Consider the following 27,548-nt stretch of genomic DNA (forward strand, 5'->3'; position numbering starts at 1 on the left):
CAGAGATTTCCTTAGCCTATTAACAGCTGCAGTGAAGAAAGGCACTCGCATTGCATTGCATCTATCCTCTGTTAGTTCAAAGTGCTGTGCACAAGGGTGGCTTCTGTCCATTCACTTCCTTGCTTTCTGAGCAAGGCAGGCAGGTGTGTCGGCACTGACACTTGCCCGATATTGGTCATGAGTCACAACCTCAACCGATTACTGTATGTACAATTAAAGCAATAACTTACTCAGTGGAAAATTGATCAATCACCCAGAAAAAATTAGCATGATTCTTTTAAACTTTGTCCTTCCTTCCTTTTTTTTTTTTTTCACTTCGTACCTCACACCATGTTGTGCCTTGAATAGTTCACTGTGTACTATATGTTGCAATCAACAAAATATGCTATAGATGGACTAGAAAATTGTGCTTTCTAACATTTCGTGGAGAAAGTAAAAAAAAAAATGAAGCCCCAACAATCCCAGGTGAATTGCAAAAAGTATGGTGCAAATTGCTTTATCTTAGGCTTCATTATTCTCGTTTATCAGGTGAATAGCAAGAGTTGATAAAGGAGCTGGTCCATCCATTTGCACATCCTTGATCACTGTGGTGCTGGCAAGATCAGCTCAGAGATGAGAAAGGATAGGGAGAGAAGGGCTACCCTATGAGCTTGTTCGGTGTGGCTCATCCAGGAACATTTCATGGAGAGTGAGGTCAGGGTCCGTCCTCAGCTTTTTTCCTTTTTCCACGTGACATTGTTCCTGTTGCAGAATTTAGTTTAATACAGCACTGGGTTGTCCAGACGAACCGAGCGAGAGTAGTTAATAGGAAAGTGTGAGAGTTGCTGACTGACCCACTACATCACAGGGTCTACCAAGTTGACAAATTCCCCGAGTTTTCCAGGTTTCCCCCGAGTGCCTTTGCAAAATTTGTGAGTGACACTGAACTTTGTTTTAAGTCAAGACAGGCCGACACACATGTTAAAAAATACAGAAAAAGACTTAATCCAGTTTGAATAGTAAGGAGCAGTGTTCATTGTAATCAAAAAGAAAACAGAAGGGACTGGTTAGTAAAATGCACAGCGAATAAAATACCTTAAAAAAAATAGTAAAGCCCATTGCCAATCGAGTCAAACATTTTCGAATACGAAAAAAAAAAAAAAAAGAGATGCATACAGAAGCAAATATTTTCGAATACTGGCTACTTCTATCAAGTGATAGCAAGCTCATTGGTATGAGGCCCGAACTTTGTCACATGTGAGATTCTCTCTCAGCAGCTGAAAAGTCAACCTCAACTGTACTGAAATACTCTCAACCCTCCGACACCTCAGTGTTGCGTTTCACAGTTAAAAGAGTTTATTTTGGTTTGGATGAGAGACACCTCCATCTCAGTGTCAGCCAACACTGTTTTTTGAGCTCAAGCTCCTTCAAAGTGGCGGCAGCACGCTTCCTTTACCGATCATTCCTCAATGCATAGGTACTCTGTTCTCGTGTTCCTTCCACTGCACGTTCACCCCACAGACCATTTGAAGCATCCTCTTGGTCAGTTGTAGAGTCAATGTCCGATTTTTCGGACTCCGTATGAGCCGTGAAAACGTCCGAAAAATCAGGCAGTCCGAAAAAATGAATGCATGTCTTTTACTGCCCTTAACCCTTTGAAGGTTTTTGCCGTACATGTACGGCGGCGGTTTTCTGTCCCGCAAGGTCTTTGCCGTACGGGTACGGTTCCGACCCGCCGTCTGAAATTTCGCGCCATAATGACGATGAGCGCTCATCGGGAGGTGCTGCCACCTCTTAGAACTTACAAGATGCGTTTGAAATTGGTGCTACCTTCTTGGTGAGATAAACAGAGCTGATTGCTAGCTTCAGCGCGTCGCTCAGACTGCGGCAACGCCCCTTTGGCGGTTTCGGTTTCGGCGCGTGATCGCAACGGAGGCGCGCGAAACGTCATTTTTTTCTTTGTCGGCACTCTCTTGCAGGGCGGTGGAAGTTGATTTCTATCTCGATTGGCGCTGCTCTTAGCTTGCTTATAGCGGCGTTCGCGAGGTATTCCCGCTCTCAGTGGCAACGCGCTTTCGCGGTTTCGGTTCCGCCGCGTGATCGCAACGGAGGCGCGCGAAACATTGTTTTTCTCTTTGTCGGCACGCTCTCGCAGGGGCGGTGGAAGTTGATTTCTATCTTGATTGGCACTTCTCTTAGCTTGGTTATCACCACTTGCTTATCACACCGTTCGCAAGGTATTCTCGCTCTCCGCGGCAACGCGCTTACGCAAGAGGGTGCCTCAGACCTCTGCCCAAGGTAGCCGCACGCAGAGATGGCATGTGTGCGCCAACACAACTCCTCGCTTCAAGAGAACAGACACGCATTTTAGGTGTGCAGACTGCGATAAGGCGCTGTGCGTAGACCCGTGTTGCAAGGAGTACCACGCTCGGAAATACTATTGAACATTTTGCAATTCTGAGTGATGCCGACACCAAAATACTGTTCCTAATTATTTTTGACTATTTATTCCCGACTTAATACATTTTGGACATTCAAGATCCGAAAAAAAATAATTTGACCACCTGGGAAAGTTTTTTTCAAAATAATTCGACCCTCAAAGGGTTAAGGGCGCAAATCGCCGGAGGCACGTCTGAAAAAGCTTTGAAGGCCTGCCAGTACACTTATTAGGCATATCGGTGCTTGTACTGTGACAGGAGACGGCATGTGCACGCGTGTATAATTAAAAGGAATACATACTGTATCCCGTGATTTTGCCCCTTCACACACTTATGCTAAACCACACTACTTTGCGTACGCTTCACCCAGTAACACTGCTGTATTGAGGTGAAGTCGAATTTCAGAAACCAGCATCATGCAGCGCGCCATGCTTCCCGAGTTTCAAAGCCAATCACAAGGATCACAAAGGCGGAGTCAGTGCCATTGCTGCCAGCGACAAATTGAGTTAATGAAAAACACAACACCAGACAGCAAGAAGCTTAAAGGGACACTAAAGGCAAATATTAAGTCAAGCTCGAGAATATTTAGTGCTCGAGAATCTCTAAAGTGTCAATATTATTGCGTACAGAGCCTTAATAATCCAGAAATTCAGGTAAATGCAGGACATGATTAGAAACTCCCCCGGAAAATTCAAGTACTGGGCCGATGGCAAAAGCACTCCTGAGTTAAATTCTGTCGCTAGTACTCAACTACTCGTTGCAAAAGAAATTCTTGTATTGCATTACAAGATGAAATAAAATGCTACTTGTCAGTTCCATTTCATTTTTAGAAAAAAGAAATTGAAATTATCCTTGACGTGGACATGGACAGTCGAAAGGTTTCGTTTTCACTCGACTCTGTACTGCCCATGCTTTCGTGTTTCAATTGTTTCGTTAGCGCATAGTGCTGCGCTGGCTTAGCTGGCTCGCGAAACTCGTACAAACTGCAAGTAGCAGAGAATTCAACTTCCATCTGATGTCGCGGGATGCCCGAACCCTCTCCGCCACTTGACCAAAATGCAGTTGTAGCAGTGAATACCCCCCTCTATCTTGGCTCAGTGCCACTGTCTGTCGGGTGCAGTTTTACTCACCGATGGCCGCAAAGCGCGGTGATGACGTATGCAATGTCACCGCTCCCCCGGTTGTGTGGGGAGTGAGTTGAAGTGCAATAAAGGTATTCGGACCCTTCAGATGCAATTTTCTTGTAAACTATCTTTTCTTGGCATGAAGCAAACATTGCAAGGTTTTTAACACGTCGACTTGGTATTTGCCTTTAGTGTCCCTTTAACGTCAAAGCAGCTAAACCTAGCGTTGCCGTGGAGGTGGCTATGGCTGCCAGTGGTTCTGCATGCGAGAGCACCGGTTCGAGGCATCAAAATGGCGGTGGTGGTGGCTTTGATTAATGCCGTTTCAGACCTGCGGTCACGGCACAAATCGCGGAAAATCGTATGGCAAACGGTTCTTGCAACCAAAATTTCAGACATTCTTATACATTGACTCTATCGGGTACGTGGTGGTGCCTCAATGCCATCGGAATATCGGGCATGTCCCGAAAATCAGGCGTCGACTGTACACTACCAATTCCTCCAGCCGACGACACGGCATCAAAGTCGATTTGTTACAATTCATCTCTGTTACTCGAGCGAGCATTAGCACGATTTTCGTTCCCTTTCAATAAAATTACAGCTCATTTTCCTTGATAGAAGCAGAAATTTCCCGAGTTTTCCCCGAGCATTTCCAGACTAATAAAAATCCTCGAGAATTCCCGGTTGGTAGACACCCTGGATACACTACACTGATCCGCATAGTACCAGCCTCTTGGATTGCTCGGGTGGCAAAGCGATTGCCTAAAAGGAGTGTGGTGCTGAGTTTTATCCTCGGAACAAGATACAGTAAACCCTAATTAACTCGAACTCTGATATCTCAAAATATTGGACAAGTTGAAAATTTTTACTGGCCATGGTGTCAAAGCGATCAAGGCAGAGAGCTGGGCTAGTTGGTTTGTCATCATTAATCAAAAGACTAGCGCAAATAACAGGGACACTGACAGAGAAGATTAGCACTCGTCCTGTCGTCTTCTCTGTCTCTGTCCCTGTTATTTGCGCTAGTGTTTTGATTAATCATGGTGTCAACCCATGTGTTTTTCATCCCTTATCTCATTGAAATTTTTGCACCCAGGCTCCAGATATCTTGAAATCTCAACTTCAAAAATATCAGGGAGCAGGCGAAGGGGCAGCATCGGCAGCTTCGCTTGCACTCACTTTTGGCCCGGTGAACAGCTTAATGGCCAAGCCATATGAAGTGCCGGGCACCACTCCCACCCCGCCCAGCTCTTTAGCTTATCTTTCCCCCTTCTTTCTATCTATCATCACTTGCGCGCACTTGCTCTCAGCTGTTAGCTGTCACTGAGTTGTAGCCTCGTGCAGCAGCGGTTAGCGGGAAGGCGAAGCCTTTTTTATTTTCCTTCTTAATTACGATGCTGTCAGTGACGCATCAACAAGGCCACAACGTGCCCTTGAGCAAAGTGATCAGCACTTTTGAGCAGGTGCAGTCAGCCTACAGCCTGCACCCAAGAGAAGCTAGGGACCTTATTCTCACGTGATCACTTTCGTGGATAGTTTCACTTTCGCAAGACTCAGCACTCGACACATCAAAGTATACGGCCGGAAGAGCTCTTGGCACTACATGAAGATAGTGAGCTTCGCACAGCACCAAAAACGTTGTTAGCTACATACACGGATGTGCCCAATGCCGAGTCATGCGAAATCTTGTGAAAGGGAAGCTATCTCCAAAAAAGATAGCCAAAGAATACCGGTGCACCATAAAAGCTCACAGCCTTTTAGCGAGATTGCAACTTGACAAGGATGCTCTCTCCATGCTCGTGCAACGGTGAGGCATAAGTTCCACGTCACTCGTGGGCGTCTACTAAAGGCGTGACAATTGCACTCTTCTGCAGTTCAGTTTCAGTGTCTGAAGTGAAATTGTCCGGAATTCATTACAATGCAGAAAGTAGCAGAGCCAGCTTTTTGGATGTTTGGAACCGATTATTCTCTGATGAATGGCTTCAAATATTGCATTAGGATCAATCATCTTGATTCTTGAGTAAAACGCACTGTTTTGACACAGTGCCAGTAACGACGTAACTCATAAACATCAATGTGTGTGGTTCTCGATGCACCCAAAAGTGCCAGAGAATATTGCTGGCGGCATTTTGCAAAAGCTTTACGTGGGCTATGCGTGTCCAGCGGGCTTGTATTTGGTGATTTTGTATATCTAAAAAAGTTTTCTGGTTTTCACAGCTTCGAGTTAATGAGGGTTTACTGTAAATCTTTGAAAGCTTCCTTCCGAGGAACATGTGTGGGTTCTCTTTGTAGCTATTGTGCTACTGTCAGGTGGATGCCGGCATTACCTTTTTATAGCTGTGCAAAAGTGTAGACTCTTTACTACAAGCAAATAACTTTCAGCAAACCAAGTGATAAAATGGCAAGCACACAATGTCCTCGGGGAGTCACCGTTATAATGATAGTAAACTCATGAATCACCAATAACAGCATTTTTAATGTTATGTTCGTTCTGCTCTACAGCAATGGCCAAATGACATACTATGCAGTTCAGCACTCCTTGTGGCATACCTGTTCTTGAGTAGGCGCAGCTCCCGCTTGCGGGACGCTTCCTCAGCGAGTGACTGCTGGGTCTGCAGACTGGCCGCAGGTGCCATGACCACACTTTGCGCCAGTGCCTGTGACGAGCCACCACTGCCCGTCGTTCGGATCTGGTACGCTTGCAGGTCAGCCGCGGACACTGTCACTGTAAAGCAACATGCAGCCCTAATTAATCTCCGCTATCGCAGCTGTGCTACTAAGACAGAACGAGTTCAATGTGAGAACAAGCCAAGAGCAGCATACAGATGTGCCAAGCTATGGCTTGCTACTCGGCAGACAGAAAAAGAGAAAGGAAGATGAGGGAAGTGGATCAAGTTTCCATTAAAGTGTCAACTTTTCATTAAAGTAGACTGTGCTTGCAAGTAAAAGGAACAAGATGGCAAATATCAATGCCTAGGTCTCTTACAAGCTTTTTAGTGCAGCTAACGGTGCTATCAACCTTGCTTTCTTCCATGCATTCACTACAGTTTCAAAAGGTGTTTGTTTAGTCTTTCGTCACATTGCTACCCATGAACTGAGTGTGACACAGAGGTGGAAAAAAACTGTTGCTGGATCAGTTCGTTTATATTAGCAAAATAATAATAAATAGAGTCAACTTAGACGAGGACAAAAGAGGGAGAGATACGCATAAGAACAGTGGGGAAACAGTTCTAACCTGGCACAAAGAACTGTCCATCTTGTCCTTGGGCATACTGGACGATGGTGCCAGCAGCTGTACCGGAGCCAGCGTTGGTCATGGTAAGTGTCTGGAGACCCTGCAGGCCACCCTCTTGAGTCACAGTCGCCAGCTGTATGGCTGAAGCTGGGACCACTGCAAGCAGAACAACCACCAAAACTCAAGACTTCTTCACAAGATGCAGGAGGCCACATTCAAGTGCTCAGATAAAAAATTAAATTCCAAGGTCTTTCGTGCCAAAACCACAACTTGATTATGAGGAATGCCGCAGTGGGGGACTCTGGACTAATTTCAATCACCTGGGATTCTGTAATGTGCACCCAATGCATGGTACATAGGCATTTTTGTATTTCACTCCCATTGAAATGCGGGCACCTTGGCTGGGATTTGATCCAGCGGCCCCTTGCTTGGTAGCGCAACACCACAACCACTAAGCCACCATGGCATGTAAGTGCTCGGATAATCCATCACCCTGCAACTTTATTCATACAAAGACAAGAGATAAGTAACCTTGTTCTGAAACAAATGCAAGTTCAATTTGATTCCTCTTTATTAAAAGGAGGAGCTTCCGGCCAGGTCTTGCTACTTTGTGCAAATTGAACATTTTAGGGGCCTCTCAATCTACGAAAATTTTGGCTACTATACGGCAACCTCATTATAGATAACAATGGACTGGAATGATGAGAGTTTCAAGATCTTTTCTTTAGGAAATGAAATGACACTGTCCATTTGTGGACAGCGTCATCAAAACAACTTTGGCAAAGGTGGACCTTCTGTGGTGATAACAAGGAATTATTGACACGATTTTGAGAGAAACTGTACATGCCTTCAGTGCACATCGAGGAGAAAAAGAAAGTCGCAGTTTCGCATGAAAGGCGAAGTATCGATTGCGATAGCAAATTAGTGGACAGCTGTATGTAGTAAGAACAGTAGTTTTATCGGCCATATAATCTTTCAAAAAATTAAATTATGGGGTTTTACGTGCCAAAACCACTTTCTGATTATGAGGCACGCCGTAGTGGAGGACTCCGGAAATTTCGACCACCTGGGGTTCTTTAACGTGCACCTAAATCTAAGCCATATAATCTTGTAAACATAGGCGTACTAACTAAATTAACAAGCATGGTGTCATGCGTACACAAGCAAACATGAACACATCTCACTCGATGATCACGAAAACTTGCTGTCAGAACGCTGGAGTGAGGAAGCGCGGCAGCAGCAGCAAGCGAATTGATCTTCGTGCTGCGTCTTGCATCAAGGTGAACTAAGCCGTGGAAACACAGAGCGCGGCGGACTGTGTCCCTGTCATAGATGGCTTTCAAGATACAATGGCCCTAAGTAGAATGCCCCCCCCCCCTCCACCCCACTTCAGAAGCCTCGCATGTGACGGAAAGCGCTTCCTTCCTGCTTCCCTCCCTTGCGTGTGTGAGATTGGCCACGATCGCTGGCTCACCCTTGCACGCTTTTACTTGCACATACAGCATGCAACATGTGGCGACGATTTTATCGCCCTTGGACTTTATGCAGAACCTCACGCCGATGGCAGAAATTCGCCTAGCGTGTCCATATAATTGCTATCGCAATAAAAAAACTTCGAAGATTGCATCAACATGAGTTCACAAATTCTTAATCATGAGGAATTCCTTTAAGGGGGGATGAGGGTCCTGAAAACTTTTTTTTTATTTCTTAACATATCTTCCTGAAAATTGGCATGCAGATATATCTTTGAATGCTGATCCCAAATATATATTCAGATTTGATATATCTCATCTAGAAATGAAGTTATCGCAAGATAATTTATCCCACATAGGTCTTTTCTTACGGGCCATTATGATAATTTCTTAATTAAATAAACTAGTTTTAAAGAATAGCTGTCATTTCCAAGGACCCACTGCACATCCTAAAGCTGAAGAAATTTTTTAAAAGTCATTATATAGTTCATGAATGAATAACAAAGTAGGAAGAAAAAAACAATGCAGGAGTAATTAGCTTACATCTGACCTAATTGCTAGTCTATTGGGTTTAATGAAAAATGGAAAGCTTTAGGATGTAGCTGAGGTATTACTGAAAAAAATGATACCTAAGTCAATAAATTCAGTTGATGCAAACATTATGAAAAGTTCTGTAAGGCAAAGGCATTTGATCGAAAAAGCAAAGCTGAGAAAATTGCATTCATTTCATTTCATTTCATTTTTATTTCCTTATTCAAAGTTTTGCTTACTCTGCCACTTTTGTTTGCCTATCACATGGAAAAATTTAATGCTTTAGCATGCAGCCCAGTCATTACTGAACACAATAACACCAAACTCACTGAAATCTGTTCATGTAAAGATTGTGAAAACTTCTGTATTGCATTGGCACTTGACAAAAAAAAAAAAAAAAAAAAAGCTCAGAAAGTCACTTGCTATTTTCTATGAATCTGCCACACATTCACAAAAGCCCTGGGCAGTAGTCCTGATATGAAACATCAGTCATGATGAAACAGGAAAGAAGCATTTATCCAAGTGACAAAAAAAAAAGAGCTTGTTTTGCATATTTTACTCTTCACCACTAGTCATCACAAGACCGCTCAACATAGCATGCATGCATGCATATACATGTACAGAACCCAGAGGAGTAAATGACCAACCAACATCACTGAAAATATGAGCTGCACGGAGGGTTATAAGGGCTGCTGTAGTGGAGGTCTTTGGGTGTACATTAATGAACTCCAGAGCGTCAATAGTCGTCAAGAGCACAGTACAAGTGTTTCTTGCATTCTGCCTCCATAGCGATGCAGCCAGCGGGGCAGGGAATCGAACAAGCAACCTGGTGCTCAGCAGCAGAGCACCATAGCCATTGAGCCACAGTGGCGGGCGGCGACAGTATTGATCAATTAATGAGAAACTAAAGGCCCATGCAAGCAAGCAAAATATTCTGCTCAAATTTGGATGCCCATTGGAGGTTGCCTACCTTTCAGCAGTCCAGCTGCAGTGTGGTACTGAGTGCCAGCCACTGTGATGGTGTCAGGGTCGTCGTCCTCGTCTTTAGAATCAGCCGCGAGTGACGCTACCGCACCCTGTGCCTCGGTGGACGATAGCTCGTTTAGGATCTTGCGGTACGAGGGCCTCCGTGCCAGTATTTCTCGCCGCTTCTTGGAATCGTCTTCCGCTGTGAGCACAGCTGCCTCCCCTGAGGCATCCAACTTGCTCGCTGGAATCAACTGTAAAAGCAAGTGGGGTGTTCACATTGCAAGTCTTCCCAGCCCAGCGTCAACTAATATCACAAAAGGCAATTAGTGCTACAAAGTACAAATCAAATGAAGCTTTTTATTGCTCTTCACCTGTCCTCACTGTGCCCCACTCTTAGCTGCTTGACACGAGGAGTTGACACGAGCCTAATGCTTGACAAGACATGATGCAACACAGTGACGGGCACCAATGATTGTTTTTCAGCTAGAATTATTTCTGAATGGACGCACAAAAGAGCTGTTCTGACAAATAAAGTGAATAAGCTAACGATTATACAATTAATGGGCAATTTAAAGATGCAGAATGAAACAGACAAATGTTCATACACTGGGTGATGAAACCTTGTGTCTGGTGTAGTCTCAGTTTCGGCTCAATCTTAAATTTGCTTTGAATTCAGTCAGTGTGAAAGCAGGTTCGTGCCGGGCTAATTTTACATCCCTTAGTTGGTACTTAAGTACCAGTAAACTGGTGCAGTTTGGTCACTGTAATGCTCAAAATGCAACTAGACTTGAAACAAGAACTTTGCGTCCTATTTTCGTAAGGGTGACTTTTATAGAGGCACACAAAATATGTGAACTGCAATGCCCATTTACTGTGTCCACAAAATTTTGTTTTTCCACAGAAAAGAATGCTCATTGCTCAAACTGTTCTTTAAAATATGCTACCAGTGTGCAACCCAAGTGATAATTTATTCTCACTCATAGAATCTATCCTACATAATTTATCATTAAACCTCTCAAAGGTGAGAAACTTCGCTACACATGTTACTTAGAGGACAGTTTCCCAATTCCACTCCCTGCAGAAACTACCCTCGAGGAGCACAGCATAATTGTTCAAAATAACTAAACTAGGAGAGCCAGTTCACTCACGATGAGAAGCATCGAAATACTGGACATCAGCCAACATGGCAGCAATTAAATTATACGGCCTTCCAAAATCATACAACAGAGTGCTGTCTTAAAGTGGCACTTTCGAATATTCTGCACGAACTGCTACACTGGAAGATGGCTGAAGAAAATGGGCTTATGCAGCGGCGACGAAAATACAGCTGCAAAAATGAATTTTTAATTGCATTGTTTACCTGCAAGCAACAGTCATCATTTATTTCAATGCATATCTTGGCCTTAATGCAAGATTGCCACTTGTATAACTCTCAGCTAAAAAGAAAGGTTGTGCAAACAGCTGACGATGGAAAGAATAGTAGAAGACAATGTTGTCAAGTGTTTGCACTTGTCACTGGCATTGATGCTTCCAGTGCATCGTGAGTTAGGCTGTCCTGCTCTGCGGTCATCTCCACAAAAATGAGAATCAGGATAAAGCCCCAGGCAGAAGCTGGATATATATGCCCTACAAAAAACCTGCCCCTGTATAATCATGTATTTCTGTCTACCTTTATGAAGTTCACCACTGATGCGAAAAAAGTCAAATGAACATAATGAGGTAGCAGCTACAAGATAACAACCTTGACTGAAAGCAATGATGATATTGCATGCACATCAATGTACCATGCTTGTAAGAATTCAAATTTTCATGCCAGCTGGCTTGTCAAATATCCTACGCGACACACTACCAGCAAATCCTAGAGTAACAAAACAAGCGAAGCACTTAAGTCCACAAGCTTCCACTACATGTCCCTCGCATGCTATACACACCTAGGTTAGTATTGTTAGCTGCAGCCACACGCAAACACACACACGCACACACAGACATGCTCAACTTGTATAAAACAAAAAGTGCGATTCATGGCACACATGCAGCGCAAATGATCAGAGAGCAAGTTATTCAACAAAACAAAACCTCTGTACTCTTTTGTCGCTATGGGACTACGCTAATTTTATAGCAAGCCTGCAAGCACCATCACACCACATAAAGCAACGTGACTTCTTGCATGGGGCCTGCAGTTGCACCTACTAAAAGCGGTAACTCAGCCACTCACTTCTTCAGCATATAGCCTACGTAGAGCTACTGGCTTTTGACTTCCTTTAAATGGGTGATTACACCTTGGGTTTAACTGACCAAAGTATTGCTTCAAAAACTAGTAACAACATCAATATCAGGGAATTGATACACCATATTCGACAAATAATTGCCAAGTTCTTAAGCAACAACAGCTACGTCAATGCCACTCTTTTTCAAACATAGCTGTTCTTTAAGCTTGCAATTATGCAGATTAAGTGCATGGCCCACTTAAATTCTGCTCATGGCTTGTGCAAGAGGCAGCTCTTACAATTGGAAGTCTACAGCAAGGACAGATTATCTTGAGCACTTGCAAGTTGAAGGGTGCAAAAGCAGACGTGGGAGGGAGTAGGGGGGGGGGGGGAACAATGCAATAATCTTGCACCAGCAGTGCAATGCCTGAAGCAGTAGAGACACCAGATTAGTGTTATTTCTTAGCTCCAAGGAGCCAGTTTTTGTAATGCAAATTTTGCCACCAAATGCAGCCTGCTACCTTCACCTCTTCCTGCATACTGTCTTATTCAACTCCTTATCAATTATTCGACCCTGCCCCTCAAGAACTTCCGCAGTTGCTCAGCTGTGAAACAAAAATGTGCCTTACTACTAAATGTATCCTCGTCATATTACAATCCACAAGGGCTGCATTCACTGCACGGTTAGAAGAGCAGTAGCAAAGGTCTGCTGATTTGGTGTTTTAGCAGCACATACTCAGAACCAACCTATCCTCCACAAATACACACCACCCTACTTGCATTTTGGACAAAGATAATTGCACTGACTATGTTGGCCAAGATGCAGTACTTGGAACAAGTGAACTCCCTGTCCCGCTGAAGCCTACATATTCGTTCCCTGGCGCCTTACATTCTGAACATGCCTGGCAGGCAGCTTGCCTTTGCCCGAAGCCTCGTTAATGTTGGTCCTAAGCCACTGTGCGTTACTTTTTTTGTATAGTGTATGGTAGCATCAAACTAAGTACTGAACACACTGGCACCTCCTTTGTCACCAAATGAGCTGAGAATTTATGTTTGCTTTTGAGAGCAAATTGATTTTAGGTTTCCAATGTACTACTCTCACTATGAACACAGTCAAACACACCTCTTCAGAACCAATGTGCGGATGGACAGGTTCAGGTATCAATATAGCCAGACCCAAAACAGCAGCTCACTCTTTTCATCTAAACAAAGTATAGCAGCTGGTATTATCGGGGCCAAAGTTTCCAGGACGCGCGAGTGTATTGCATTACTGCGATATCTGCCGGGATCAGCTATACTATCACCTGTGCTGAAGATCGCCTGGTAAAATTGGCCGCGTATGTGCTTTCCAGCAGTCTCAAGCAAAGATGATAGGGCAGCTGATCCTGGCAGCAATGCAATTCGGCAAACACTCGCGCCTCCTGGGCACTCGTCCCCGATAGCATGTGCTCTTCTGCATCCCCTTCACATCAGAACATGTAGTTGGCTGCCATACATGTAAAACAGAGAAGGCTACGCGAATGCAATGCTTTATCTTAATAATGTGTGCAAGTGACATCGAGGTTATGGTGTGTCCTGACAACAATAACACAACTTGTAGCTTAAATTACAATATGCTGCAAGCCCCCATAATTTCACTGCTCAAATATTTTGCAAGTCAAAGACGTCACGCACATTCAATGCCACTGGATTTGGTGGTTATCCTCAGTGTCACATGGGTTTCAGTGTATCTGTCCCATGATTGTTACAAGGGAATCAAGAAACTAGAGTCCCATATTTATGCCATCAAGTGTATCCTGAATCAAAGAACACAGGAACCTGTCTTTTTTTTTTTTTTTGCTTAGTATGCTCCTAGTCTCCTGCAAATGTTTGTCAGCATTCCTCCCCTATTCCCCCACCAACAAAAATTTGGTGTCTCCACATTAAACAGAAGAGAATAGAACCAACATACTCACTATATACTCAACAGAATAAAAAAAACACCTTCACGAGGCATGTGGCAGACAGGCTTTAGCACGAGGGCCACCGGTTGACCACACTCAAGCATTGCATAAGCATTCACACAATGCTCGCGCAAGCAAAGAAACAAAAATGACTGAAGAAATGTGTGCAGTGCAAGCAGAAGAGAAGCTCCGGGCAGTGTTAGGATGACAGAAGCGCATGTTTGCAAGTCCAGGCGGTGTTACCTGGACAGGGTGGACGCCAGCATCACCGTCGGCACTGTGGATCACTGAGCCCTTATTTACCAAAATGACATTCTTGCCCAACTGGAAAGAAGCAAGCAGAAAAAAAGGGGGGCCCCCCCACTTGGAGCAAGAGCAGTGGCGGCAGCAGCAGCAATGGCATGGCAGCCCCAACGCTCCTTCGCACTATTCATCCCCGACCTCTGCGAAGATGGCCAAGTTGTCCGTGTGTCACAGTCTAAACCCTAAACCCATCTCCCTCAATCCGAGTGATCGCAAGCAGTGTTTCCAAACAGACGTGCCCCAAAATGTGCACAACACATTCACTGACTGCAAAGTAAGAGACTTTCAGAAGTCATCAGATTGATTGGGTAAATCTGCAAACTGCATCTAGAAAATCTCACAACAGAATGGAAGCAACCACAGCTAAACACGAACTAGCACCCGCACTGTGGCTCACAAATGTAACAGCAATAGGAAAAGAAGACATGCCTCTACAAGCAATCAAGTGCCTGTTTCGTGCAAAGTGAAGCTGGCAACTTGCACCACGGAGGCCATGAAGTACCCCCATGACAATAGCCAAAACATTTACCATACCTAGGCATTTTACAAAACTACCCTTGCACCTAGTAGTATGTCCTCCATCCAGTATATGATAACCAAATGGACATGATGTGCTTGTAAACTAAATTACAAATGACATATGACATGCAGAGTATCCAATAAAGATTATATTTACACCCTGTTTCCAAAGCACATGGTGGTAGCGATACTGTAGCATGGGGTGAAATTATATATGATCTAAGAGAGCAATTCTCAGAAATGAACTCGTGAGATGGAAGGTCATGTCTAGAAGTAAATGACTAAGCAAGCCCGATCAACACTTCCTGTATTACTTATGTGGCAGTACAGGACTTGGTAGACGAGAAGTAAAGGGCCTTCTTTAATAGGCTTCTGTAAAATGCACACAGGCTAAACTGGGTCCTTACAATCATGGAAGGACACTAGAGAAAATATTCGGGTAATGGTGGCAACGAAAGAAACCACTAAGTGCTTTGAACATGCAATTGAAGAAAGAAGCAACCCTAAGAAACTAATGAAAAACATCTCACAAGGCATGCAGTTAACCAGAAGGCGACCCTTGATGAAAAGTATGAAAGGGGGATCGAAGACAAATGCTACGTACAAGCTTTATCTTATTTCCTATACTGTCAAGACCAGAAGGCATTACAGGGAGGAGCAGAGATGATTGTCGATACCTTCTTTCATGTTTCTGGCAATGGAGATGGCAGCAATGGTGGCTGGAGGGTGGTTTCGGTCGTGATAAATTTTTCATACCATTGCTTGGGAAGTGAACATTAGCCTGCCAAGGTAACTAATTTCAGAGCCATCTACGTTACCATGTAATGCAGTGTTGCTTTTAAGAATGTATATGACATGGGGACATGTATAATGCCTAGTGAATGCACAAATGACAGTGGCTGCACCATCACAGATCACAACCACAGAACACAGAAGAAAAAAAAAAAAGATGAAGGTCAACAGTGATGGGTTGATTAAAGCGTTAGTGCAAGTGCAGGTTACATTGCACCTCTAAATATGCAGCAGATTTAGACAACACGGGACCTGAACACTCACTGAGCTTAAGTTTAATATGTAAGAAAATACACATTCAAGACAACACATTCTAGGGTCAATACATGTATGGTGGGAAAAAAAAATTGCAACACTTAAGGCTCCAAAATTCGTTGTCATAAGGTGCTCAAGCTTTGTTATAGTGATCGAACCTGAAGAGCCAGACAGAGGCTAGCATAAGTGGCTTCATCACCAATTGTGTTCAGGAGCTCCTTGCCTAGCTTAACAAGGCTCACTCGTGTTGTTCAGTCTTGTCTGAGTCCTTTCTTGCACTCTTAATTTTGTAATAAATCCTTGCCTACCATCCACTAATACAAGCACAGAAAGAAGGTATGAACTGCGACTGCCCGCAGCCTACTAATGCCAGCTGGGAGGAAATGTTTCCATCGGCTATACTTGCTGGTGCACACATCTTGATCAGGAGCCAGCACAAGTTCTGCCACAAAATTTTATTTCCAATGTGCGCGCACACACACACAAGCACACACGCACACAGGGATAGGCAAGTCATGTCCTGCTATGCCACTGGTCATACCTATTGTCAGCGAATTTAGCATAAGAGCAAAACACAATGCACTAATTAAATGAACAGTAAAGAAAGCAAGTTGGGAAACATGGGTAAATTATGCAGCTGAAGTAGCAAATGCTGCCTGACAAAGCGTTTACTTTCTGGTGCATTTTCGTGTGGTCGGGTGGGTGAGCAGCATACAAGACCAGGAAGAGGAACACAGATGATTCTAACACTCCCAATGTTCAGCCATGCCTGCTGCCCACTCAGTTGACCATGCCAAGATGGATGCATACCAATGTGCTTAATTATCCATCTTGCCGCTTTTATGATTGTGGTTTCCTAAGGAATGTGTTAGTGAGGGACTCCCACAAGGGATTGCTAACAGTCTGCTGTATACACATGTACAAATGAGCTTTGCTTAACACGCCAAGGGTTAAAAAAATGGAAGAGCACTCACACCAAGTCCACTTACTGTCTGCAGGGCAGCTGCCCCTCCAGCGGCCTGGATCACCGACTGCTGGTTGGGCTGTATCACTGACTGAACGTGCATGGGCTGGTTGGGGATAGACACGTGCACTATCGACACACCTCCACCTGGCTGTTGCACTGCCAGTGCCTGTGTTGTGGCTGATGGAACCACCTGCGCGGCAATGAATGAGAAAAAGTGCAGGACAGGTCAAGCGGGCCATACTTTCAACCAACAATCACATAAGTGAGCCACACTGTTGGTCAGCCCAACTTTCTGGGCTATGCTTTCCTGCATGAAAGGGGCACTAAATAGAATAACTTATGCTAGCCGGGTAGATTAGTGCTGGGCAATCAGACGTTTAACAACGAATGGAGACGTAAAGTAACATCCAAAAAACGTAACATACAGCAGCTTCCTGTGAACTCGCAAACTTTGCTAAATCGCAGAATATGTTGTGGTCAATGAAGCAAACATCAAGAAATTGAGAAAGTTTGTTAGATTGTGGATTTTGCCAAGAGGAGGTTTCTTATGTTGAAGTGTGATTGCACAAGAAGCAAATCACCATAGCAGCATGGCCAGCTTAGAATCGGACATGTTCCATACATGCAGGCAGAACTTAATTGCATGCGCTCACACAAAGCTCACATCTAGCAAGTTAAGCTTATGTTGAGAGTCTTTCTTCGTACTCATAAGTGCTTCAAAGCTCTTTTTCATAGTGAACTTATAAGATGGGCATGACGTTGGGAAGATAGTTTTGTGCTCACCCTGTAGTTTTCTACTTCTCTCCTGCTAATATAGTACTCTGCTTTCAAGTTATATGATCACAGCTACAGTTTTTCTTCCGCATATATTAGGGCCATCATCAATGTCAGCTTATTTTATGTTAACTGCAGGATGAAGACTTCTAGTGATCTCCAGTTAACCATCAAGCGTCAAACAACTCTGTCCTATTTTTGAAAACTTCCCAAGTTCATTACGCCAGGTCGTCCTCTGTCGCCCTCACCATCTTACAACAGCATTTACAAGCCCCATTCTCTGTTGGCAATATTTCATGGCAACAAATATGGCAGCCTCTATGTGAAAACAAAGCTTGATGGGAGATGTGCTAACCAAGAAGTTTCTTTAGTCTCATCCCCTTCAACAAATTTAGCAAATCAAAGTACACAGAAAGTGGCATAGTCTGTAACACAACCAAGAAAACAACTCTAGAATATGTCATGCCCGCCAGGCTCGCCTTTCCTCGTCAACGACAGCGTCACTCTTGCAAGACACTGCTGTTGTAAAGCTACATTAAGCACATGGATGACACAGCCGTTGACTGCATGCAGAGTAGCTCTGGGGTTGGAAGAGTGCTGGCAGCAGTTTTCTACTACCCTTTCCTTTTTTTTAGGGCTTTCTTAGTGCCACAATTCTCATTTTTATGTTCAAAGAATAATTAAAATAAACATCAGAACAGTTACTAACAAGGGACATAAGGCACAAGCTTATCTTCTGTACAGTTCTCAGTTGAATGTGTCACAAGTTCTTACATGCAGAAAGACTTACATGTGGAGATTCCAAACAAACCTATAGGTGAATATTTGCTAACGCCATTTCAATGTGAAACAAGTTTCCAGGTGGCATAGAATGCTGCAAGTGCTACACAGGTTTCCTATCTTTATGGATTACCATACTTTAACAATGGTGCTGTGGTGCATGTACCCCATTCTTTTCCTTAGTATTGTCCCCCGTATAAGCATGGCTTTGTTCTTTCATAAGTTGCAATAGCCCTCACGCTATGATGCCTTCATAGTGCACCAGGCTTTTAAAATAAACTAATGTGAATGCTGCTTGAGGAAGGCCAAATCAAACTGGCAGTGCAAATACACAGTAGCATCTAAATCTGCGTTCTAGTCTATCAACCTGACAAGCAGAAGCTGAGAGGGTGCCATATCAATGTGCTTTACTGAATATAAAATGGGCATTTTACTGAAACAAACATGTTAAACATGAAAGAGCCTCATATCTGAAACCAAGTTTGGCTTTACAGTGACGTAGTTCGAGCAAAAAAGAAAGCACTTTGCATGCACTCATGCAAGCCTTTACATTAATAAAAAAATAAAAAGAAGAGACAGAAGGGAAAGCCAACTACTAGCTGCTGCACAAATGCATAGGCACCACTGGCCATAAATCAAATCACAGGAGTGCCGCCGCTATAGGTTCTTGATGTTGCAGCTTTCTTCAACTACAATGCCTAATTTGTGCCGCCATTGCTAACACGAAAGACACTTAGCTGAAATGCTAGATATGCCACGTTACAGACAGTCTACGGGCAGCTAATTATTTGCACAGACACCACATCCCGTACTTCACAAACTTGATAAGTTGGAGTTTCAATCAGCAAATTAACTGTGCTAACACATCTGGCATTTCACAAATGTGCTAAGTGCACACGCATGCAGCAGTGCGAATTTCCAAGATGGCGGCATGCATCAACCAAAGATAATATGGTCTATACTTGCCATCGTGGACAGCTGATTGGGAAAGAAAATAAGAAAGGAAAGAGAGAGAAAGAGAAAAGAATGGACAATGTACAGACCAGTGAACACAAAGATGTAGTACGTGGCTCTCAAAAGTAGGGGTCTACAGCTCAAAAGGTGGAAAACCGTAGGAATGAAATGCACCTTGCAGCCAGCAATAACATGCATGCACGGCAGGGGTTTCTATCATCTCCACAACAGCTGCATGCTCATGACAGATGGGTGCCGTCTGCGTCTTCATTGTCCTCAACACAAGATCTTGGCGACCACCTGGGGCAATCTCGAAGCAACGGGTGGCTCACATCGGCACTCTGTGCACTTTTGGAAACCTTCGGAGTAACACTGAGCGACCCTTCTTGTCTTTCCAACAAGAATTCAATGTAGAGCAGCATGCCTATGCTAACCCTGCGACGTCGTCAATGAATGGATCCTGCTGTTGTTTGCTTTAAGAATTTCTGCACTTGAGCTAGTCTTTTGTAGTCCTTAAAGGAGACTGCTCTAGTGTCCACATCCATGGATATGAAATTGCCTGGTAACAATGACAATCAAAATGCTATTATGTGACAACGGTGTACTTAGCATCAATGTAAATTATGAAGCCTACTAAGACATGACTGAGTAGTTTCAGAGTGATTGGTTGCCATACTAAGATGGATCATTCTTAATGGAAACCCCAGCAGAGTTCATGACACTTTCTTAATGTTACTCAACTTCCATATTAACAATGTCTCAGAAATCGACAACCTTACAAGAGAGAGAGTGTTTAGACAACAAAAGGATATTCTTCGACAATGACTGCTTCGATCACCGTTTCTGCATGAGAAAAAGGGTCTCCACTAAACAATCAGGATGTACAAACCAAACTACAAAAAAAAAAAAAAAACTTTCGTTCGGAGGAATAAAAGAAAGAGTGTGAGTATCGTTCTTGCACAAACACCTGAAAAGCAGCAAAGTGCGAAGAAAATGTGGCACAGACATTGTGAGAAACCCTAAAAACATGTACTGCAATCAGTGCTTGCTTTGTCCAGCAGCTGTACATCCTCCATCAAATGTAAAGTGCTGGTCATGCGCACAGGCAAAGTCATCCTCAAAGAAGCACGGATGTAACTCTACTAGCACCGGTAGAACCTCAAGCTTGCTGCAATGTTGGCAGTCACGTGCTAGGCTTCGCCATTAGTCATGCACAGCAGGTGAATGCTTGAAAACGCATGCTTTGTAAATTGGTCCATTTCCTGGTTCATGCAAAAGCCATGAAGCCAGGCTTGAAAGCAAGAACTGGAGCCACATGAGAAGATGCCCTTGCTCTGCTGTTTAGACATTTTCGGTGTTTACAAACACCGTGGACAAATTTATAATCCCAACTTCCAGTGGCTGCTTTTACTGGACTTTCCAGCTTTGTTACATAAATGCTGCATCGAGTCTTCATGCAGCTTCCTCCTGGAGCAGTATAAAAGTTGCAAGTTGCACAATGCAGTGTGACAAGCAGAGATGTGCAGGCAAAGCATGATGCAACAATTTTTTTTCCAGGGATTGCAGCGTCTCGTGGCAGCCACAGTGCAGAACCAACTCACGTTGAGCTGCTTGACCTGTGCCGGTGAGGCAAACACCACAGTGCCGTTGGTGCGCCCCTGGGCAGAGGTGACCACTACCGCACTGGGAGCCGGGCTGGAGCGTGCTGCCGTGGTCGTGCTGCTGGCACGCGAGACGGGCGCGCTGCTGGTCACCACGGTCGCTCCTTCTTCCATCAGCACTTCCATCTACGCCATGCAAGCGGGGTCAGCGCTGGCCAGCCACGACAACACAGCACACGCCACCCGGCAGCCACAGCGGGCACACACCACCAACCACCCCCGGCAAACCGCTCCCATGACCGAGCCCCACTCAGAATGCCTGCTGAACCTTCGAGAGTAGCGGCAGCCACAGGGCAGTGCAGCAAGCTGTGCAAGGACACCAGGCACACCTGACGACGCCACAACACAGAACACTGCCACAGTACAACTAATTCCTAGATCCACTAAATTACATTGCAGAAGCCCAGCACAGTAAGCAGCTCTGCAATTAAGTGCAAGAGTCAGTTCCAACTAAACTCGTGTACTTTCGTCCACAAAAAGAAAGAGCGATTGGAAGTGAACAGAAAAGCCAGCCAAACCCCTCTACTACAGCAAACACCAGAAATTTTGGCCATACTAGTGCACACTAAGCACATGCTCCTTGATATTCAATGTCTTTGGCATTAGCCGAAGACATGCTGCAGGAAGCACAGCAACATTTTGGGGAAGTGGGAGGGGGGTTGCAACTTTAGTTTGGCCCCCCAAAACAGCTTAAATATTATTTAAATTATTTTCCGACCCCTGTATGCCACATATTGCCAAGTTAATCTATGTTATTTATTTTATTGCTGTTTATAGTTTCATTGGAGCTACCCTTTTAGAGAAAAGTGGGAAACACCACCAGTCTGTGCACACAAAATTCGCACTTTCTTCAAAACCAATACCTGGATGAACATAATGGAAAAGGAAAGCATCTGTATGGGCACACCATCAGGACAGCACAATTTATGGCACCCTCAACATAAATCATGCGCCCCCCCCCCCCCCCCCTTCACACTTCATACACTCCGCAGTTCAGTACTGCTTTAGAACTTGTAGCCGGGTTAATTTGTATTCCATCTTGGCAAGAGCTTAAGAGTGCAGGAAAGCACACTTTCATGCATGCACCGAAACAACCAATAAGTCCCCCTTTTCTCACAAGTAAAACCTGTTTCACATGGTGTAACATTATACTGCATTTTCCGCAGCTACGATTCCCGCAAATGCAAACTTTGCATTGCTGTTTCACATGCACCGAGCATAGCTGCTGCGATTTTCGCATTTGTGAGCACCTAGCAGAGGACTGAATTATTCTTGCCGTCAGCACGCTTCAGTGAAAACAAAGTAAAACAACTTGGAAACCATTGTTGTGATGGTTGGTTGTGTTTGAGTGCATTACGCTATCAGATGAAAATTGAGTAGGTGACGTGTCTACAATCCATGTTGTGATTGGTTCCCCATCCTTGCCACACGAGTTTTCACAGAGAGGTTCGGGATTCCAAACACCGCATGCACAAAGGGTCCGACGGCCCATTCGCCACAACTCCAAGAACACAGTCAAATTTGCACCATCTGAAACAGGCCTAAATGTGAAAAGGGGAGTCCATTCTTTGGTGTTTGAGAGCGTGCATACATGTGCGTTGCCTTGTGTTCTCAAGCTGCTAGGAAAAAGAGATGGTCTTGCTTGCAATTAAGCCAGCAGTATCAGCTATGGTAGACACATTCAAACATCAAAATCCATCTGCAACTTGAAATGAATACAAGAGAGTCAAGTCTATGAAATGTTTATTTTCATCAAAAAAATTTAGAATGCTCACTTATTCATCTGCTAAGCTTACATACAAGACTGAAATGAGACTTCACTTAGAAAGCCTTATAGCTTCTAACATAAACGCCAGTTCTCAAATCACAGCAGGAATGGGGGCAAATGAGACCATGCGCAGAAGCCCATAACAATAAATTGCGCACCCTTTCAGACTGTGTTACAGTAATTATCACTGGTAACATGCACTTTTGAGCACATCACTTTCACCATTTCTCACCATCACCATTTCTCTATTCACAGATTAGCAGTCATTTGCAGTATCAATCACACTTTTCACGGGCGCTTGAGCCTGCAAGGCACCGCCATGAGAGGAAAATTCTGTGAACTGCAGTGTGGCAGCATGTGGAATGTAAAATTGACTATGACATTACTTTGCCCATTCCATTTTATAGACTTTACTCGAGACTTGCGTTGTACAAACAGTCAACACTGCTATCTAGCTGCACGTTACGTGAAAATCTACGACCTGTGTAAATAGCATTTGTCCAAAGTTGTGTGGCTGCAAGTGTATCAAAACTATCATGTCTCTCCAGACGGGGATTTTTAATGCATCACCTTTTAGTTCACAAACATAATTCGGGCAGTTGATTGCTTTCCAAGGAAGATTTAAAATTTGTGACGTATGCTGTGGGACGTAAAACAGCAGAATGGCAAGGAAGAAAAAGTTTTCAACCAGTGTTTAATAATCACTTCAAGGGATCCTACCGCGCACAGTCCGCCCGCATGGGCAGAGGCCATGTAACGGTTTGCGTAAGCGCGTGACGTAACTGCACTGACGTCATGCGATGACGCACGCGACATTTTTATCGACTCCACGTTGGCAGAAGGCGCGCTAAAGCACATCCATATGCGACAACCTAACAGCGTTCTCTTACAGCTACATCGATGACCTTAGCTTTCGAAAGTGCCTGGTTTCTCACAAGGAAAACGCTGTGCGTTTAGTCGGTTCAGAACAGTGCAGATTTATATCGAATGGGACCACAGAACGGACGTAAGCACCGATGCCAACAGCTTTCTGACCTTTTACTAACGCTGAACATCTGCGATCCAAACTCTTAACTGCTACTAAGCTCAATCTACGCGAGAGCCTCAAAATGGCCTACGCGCGAAGCGACTCCGCAGCCACGTTGCAAAACTAATTTGGCTCAAGGCCGCTGCGAGCCCAGGTGCGCGGAAGCGCGGCGTAATACCTTCCATGGCCGCTTCCTTATACCACGCACAGCAGAGCAAAGAATACGGTAACGTTTTATTCCAGGAAACAAGTCAGCTGCTCGAATACGCACATCTCGCACGCATGAAGACGAAATGTCCGCACAAATTGTGACCGCAGAACACAAGACACTCAGCTACAGCAGCAGCAAATAGAACTAATAATGATAAAATTAAAACGCACAAACGGAGAAAAAAGAAACCACTCAGATCCCATTTAACACGCAAACAATCATTTTAAAGTCGCCAATATATGAAATGGAATGCAAGACTGTCGGGCGACACGGTTTCACAAGCAACTTGAACACAGCCTACAAGGCGAGAAGTCTGTGCCACACCATTTCACACAGTCGCAGAATCGACGCTTCGCATACGGCAGAGTAGCTCCGTTCATTCGCTCAACTGCTAAGTGGGCAACTAAATGCGGTTTAGAACGCTAGTCGGGACGCATAGGTTCGCAGTTCCGCGATCGAAGCAGCCGCGACGTACAGTTAGGCCTAACGGATACACACGCGTCTAAATTCAGCGCGATTGCAGCCCTGGTAGCCCTGGCATCCTGCCATATTTGCAGCGATACCATTCCACACTACATCCACACGTTTTCCCAAAAGCAGGGGTCAAAAATTGGGCTAATTTCTAAACTGGCAATCGAAAAATGCCACCACCGCACGAAAGACATCACGCCCGACTGTTATTGTAAGAGGGGCGACTCAGAGCACTTACCAGTTACGTATTTCTCGTCACCAAGTTTGCCGCAACCCGAGTGGGCAAATTGGCAGAAACGTAGGAACCACGTCAAAGTACAACGACGTCGTCACTGAAAGCAGGTCCACATCACCCTCACCTAACAGCTCAATATCACTGCGCGCTACGTCACCTTGGGCCTTCCTCATTGGACTATTCACAGGCGACGCACACGTGACGATGCGCTGCGTCACCGTCATTGGATGGCCTGTGATGATTCACAAGCCATGACGACATGCAAGACACGCATATGCAAGGACAACATTTTCCATTATATAAAATTGCTTTTCGTAACATTAAAATTGAAGAGATCTCTGCAAGATCCAATAAAAATTAGCGATAGGTAACAAAAAAATACGTAAAGCGATTGTGAAAATATTATTGAGGCAGCGAACAACGCACTCCTTTCTTTTTCGGAGAGCGACGGTCGTGAGCGCAAAGGCTGGAGGGGTAGAGGGTAGAGGTAGAGGTTGAAGGAGGGCGTGGGCAGCGAGGTAGCCGACATCTATGGATGAACGCCGTTGAAAGGTGTGCCAGGTGTTCTCCGTGTGCTCGCGGGATAGCAAAATAATAGCCTTTATTGTTTAAGATTACCTGGGAACAAATACACTGACAAATATACCGATTGTGCCCTCGTGTGAAAAAAAAAAAAAAAAGCAGATGAGGGGAACATGCACGCAAAAAAAAAAAAAAAAAGAAGGGTGCTCCGCGCGCGCGGGAGCGCGCAAATAATGCGTGGCAGTTCGTAAAATCCTGTGCTGCAGGATTTACGAAGTGATCGATCGATCGTTGTCAGCGAGCAGCTGATGCCGCTACGCCCACTTTAGAGTGCCTAAAGGGTTACGACTTCACATATGGAAGAGGGCCGCAGCAGCCAAAATTAGACTTCGCGCGCACCACGTGAATTTTCTTGCCCGCTGTGCTCACGTAAGCAGCTTCAAATCAGATATATATCCGCAAGTCCTTTGGACCGCAGCACCGCGCGCTCTTCGCTCCCTGAACAACGCCCACTGCTATATCGTGCCGTACGGAGGTGTTGGCCGTACGTTCAATGCGCGCTGTCGCACCATGGATCGAATATCAAATAATTAACTCCACTTCATTCCTTTTAAGCACACCATGAATCGGCACACACTTTAACAGTTATGCGTGCAGTGTGCCTATAAGTTTGGGTCTGCTCTAGCGCTTGCGTCGCCAAAGGTTAACGCTTGCCTAATAGTTGCTTCGTGTCGTCTCTTTCTTCGTCCCGTGTGTTCTTTGCAGCAACTTCCTAAATAATGATTCACCATCTGGCCTGCGCCCACACTCTTCTACGTTTCTTACACAATCAAAGAAAAAAGCGTTAGCACATCGCAACTGGCCCTTCCGCTTTCTTTCGAGGGCGGCCAACTTGAGATAGTGCACCTATATACGCAGATGTGCAACCTGCGCCTAGCCAGGGTCGGGTTATCGGACTTTCAATCTGAGAGACAAACAAAGCGTTCAATCACACACCCGCTGAAGTCTGGAAAGACGCACGCTAAACAGCAGCTGCGACTCAAATGAAAAAAATAATAAAAGAACACGCACACACTTCTCCACATGCGTGTTGCTAACAAGTTTCCTTTGATATTTTCGCAGAAATAACACTGCAACGCTCTGGACTGCGTCAACATTATAAGTTGCACCGCTTTGCTTTTTTTTTTTTCACAGTACATGACATTTATGGTCGCTTCGACCTTTAGCGATGCAGAAGCAGCAAATCTTAATCAAATCAAAGATTAATCTTGATCGCTTTGCCACTGACGGACCAAACTAGAAAGGGAAGCCAAAAAGTTTGACTGGACTGCATGTAAATCAAAATCTCTCAAATCTGTTGTCACAATAATCGACAGAGAGAGATCCAGCATGCATTGCAAGTGAGAGAAAGGGTAACAGATGCAAACGAAGGGAATGCCAGCAGCAAGAAAGACAACTGGAGAGATGCCAGAATAGCAAGGAATAAGAACAGCAAAATTTCCTCGATTGCGAAGGTCAACTGGCCTGACCAGCACAGAAAAGCAGGTTGACTTCTCCTGTGTGCGTATGTGCTGGTTCACTACCTGCTGCGCGTTTTCTTGGCATTTCTAACAAGTAAACAAGAAGTGAACTTTATGCAATCTGTGTCGGTAGGAAGCTGTAATATAACGTAATCTTCCTTTGCATAACATGCCGAAGGAAAGAATGCATACAAAGAAAAATTCATGCAGATGCATTTTAAAATAAATGCCTGCCATAGTTCATACAGCTTTGAAAGAGAAAAAAAGTTCAAGGAATTTCTATGCCCTGCTGAGGTATCTTCAAAGCCATATCCGATGTTACATTTGGCAGTTTTCAACAAAAACAACACTGTGAGAAGACTGCAGATAATTTATATTGCACAAAGCAATGAGAAAACAATTTTTGCAAAAATTTATTTTGTTGCATGAAATAGGAATAATTCACTGAGCAGCTAGTATTGCAATTAGCCAGAGCAGCAATCCATCCTTGAAAAATCGCTTGCATAAACTTCAGGGGAGTTCTGCAGCTTTTTCTGTACCGACTAGCTGACATTTAGTAGCTCTTGGGTTTTACTCTTTGCGGTTTTCCTTTGCTATTAAACTTTAAATGTAATTCTTCAGGATAAATAAATGGCACGAAACAGATGCGAACCGAGAAACACATGTGACAGGACGGGCGCCAACTGCTAACTGAAGTTTATTAAGAAAAAAACGGCAATACATAGAATTTTCACTCACACATACACAAAAAGGAGAGTGAGCATGCATACAATACCACATGTCATTTGAGCTTCTCTAGGAATAATATTTCTTTTTCCATTAGGGCAAGCGATGGCTCCCTAACACACACATCACCAGCTTTACTGATTTAAAATTCCTCTGCAATTTCAGGTT

At 44.3% G+C, this 27,548-nt stretch overlaps 1 protein-coding gene across 6 annotated transcripts in view; it reads right to left on the reverse strand.

Annotated features, from left to right (window-relative positions):
• The window catches only part of CrebB (Cyclic-AMP response element binding protein B), a 31,198-nt gene extending 6,475 nt beyond the window's left edge, over positions 1 to 24,723 (reverse strand). The window contains exons 1-7 of one of the 6 annotated variants that reach the window (XM_072286503.1): positions 24,616 to 24,723; positions 20,841 to 21,206; positions 16,739 to 16,921; positions 14,139 to 14,219; positions 9,747 to 9,996; positions 6,774 to 6,929; positions 6,089 to 6,263 (exon numbers count right to left, since the gene is read on the reverse strand). In XM_072286503.1, coding sequence (XP_072142604.1) covers positions 6,089 to 6,263; positions 6,774 to 6,929; positions 9,747 to 9,996; positions 14,139 to 14,219; positions 16,739 to 16,921; positions 20,841 to 21,026 — 1,031 coding nt within the window. In that variant the 5' untranslated portion in view covers positions 21,027 to 21,206; positions 24,616 to 24,723. Of the gene's footprint in view, positions 1 to 6,088; positions 6,264 to 6,773; positions 6,930 to 9,746; positions 9,997 to 14,138; positions 14,220 to 16,738; positions 16,922 to 20,840; positions 21,845 to 24,615 lie in introns of those variants that run through there. The other 5 variants (XM_050187909.2, XM_050187906.2, XM_050187911.2 and 2 more) reach the window with 5 other exon arrangements.
• Between the last annotated feature and the right edge of the window lie 2,825 nt (positions 24,724 to 27,548).

This window comes from Dermacentor andersoni, chromosome 2 (assembly GCF_023375885.2).
Source record: "Dermacentor andersoni chromosome 2, qqDerAnde1_hic_scaffold, whole genome shotgun sequence".
NCBI classification, from domain to species: domain Eukaryota; kingdom Metazoa; phylum Arthropoda; class Arachnida; order Ixodida; family Ixodidae; genus Dermacentor; species Dermacentor andersoni.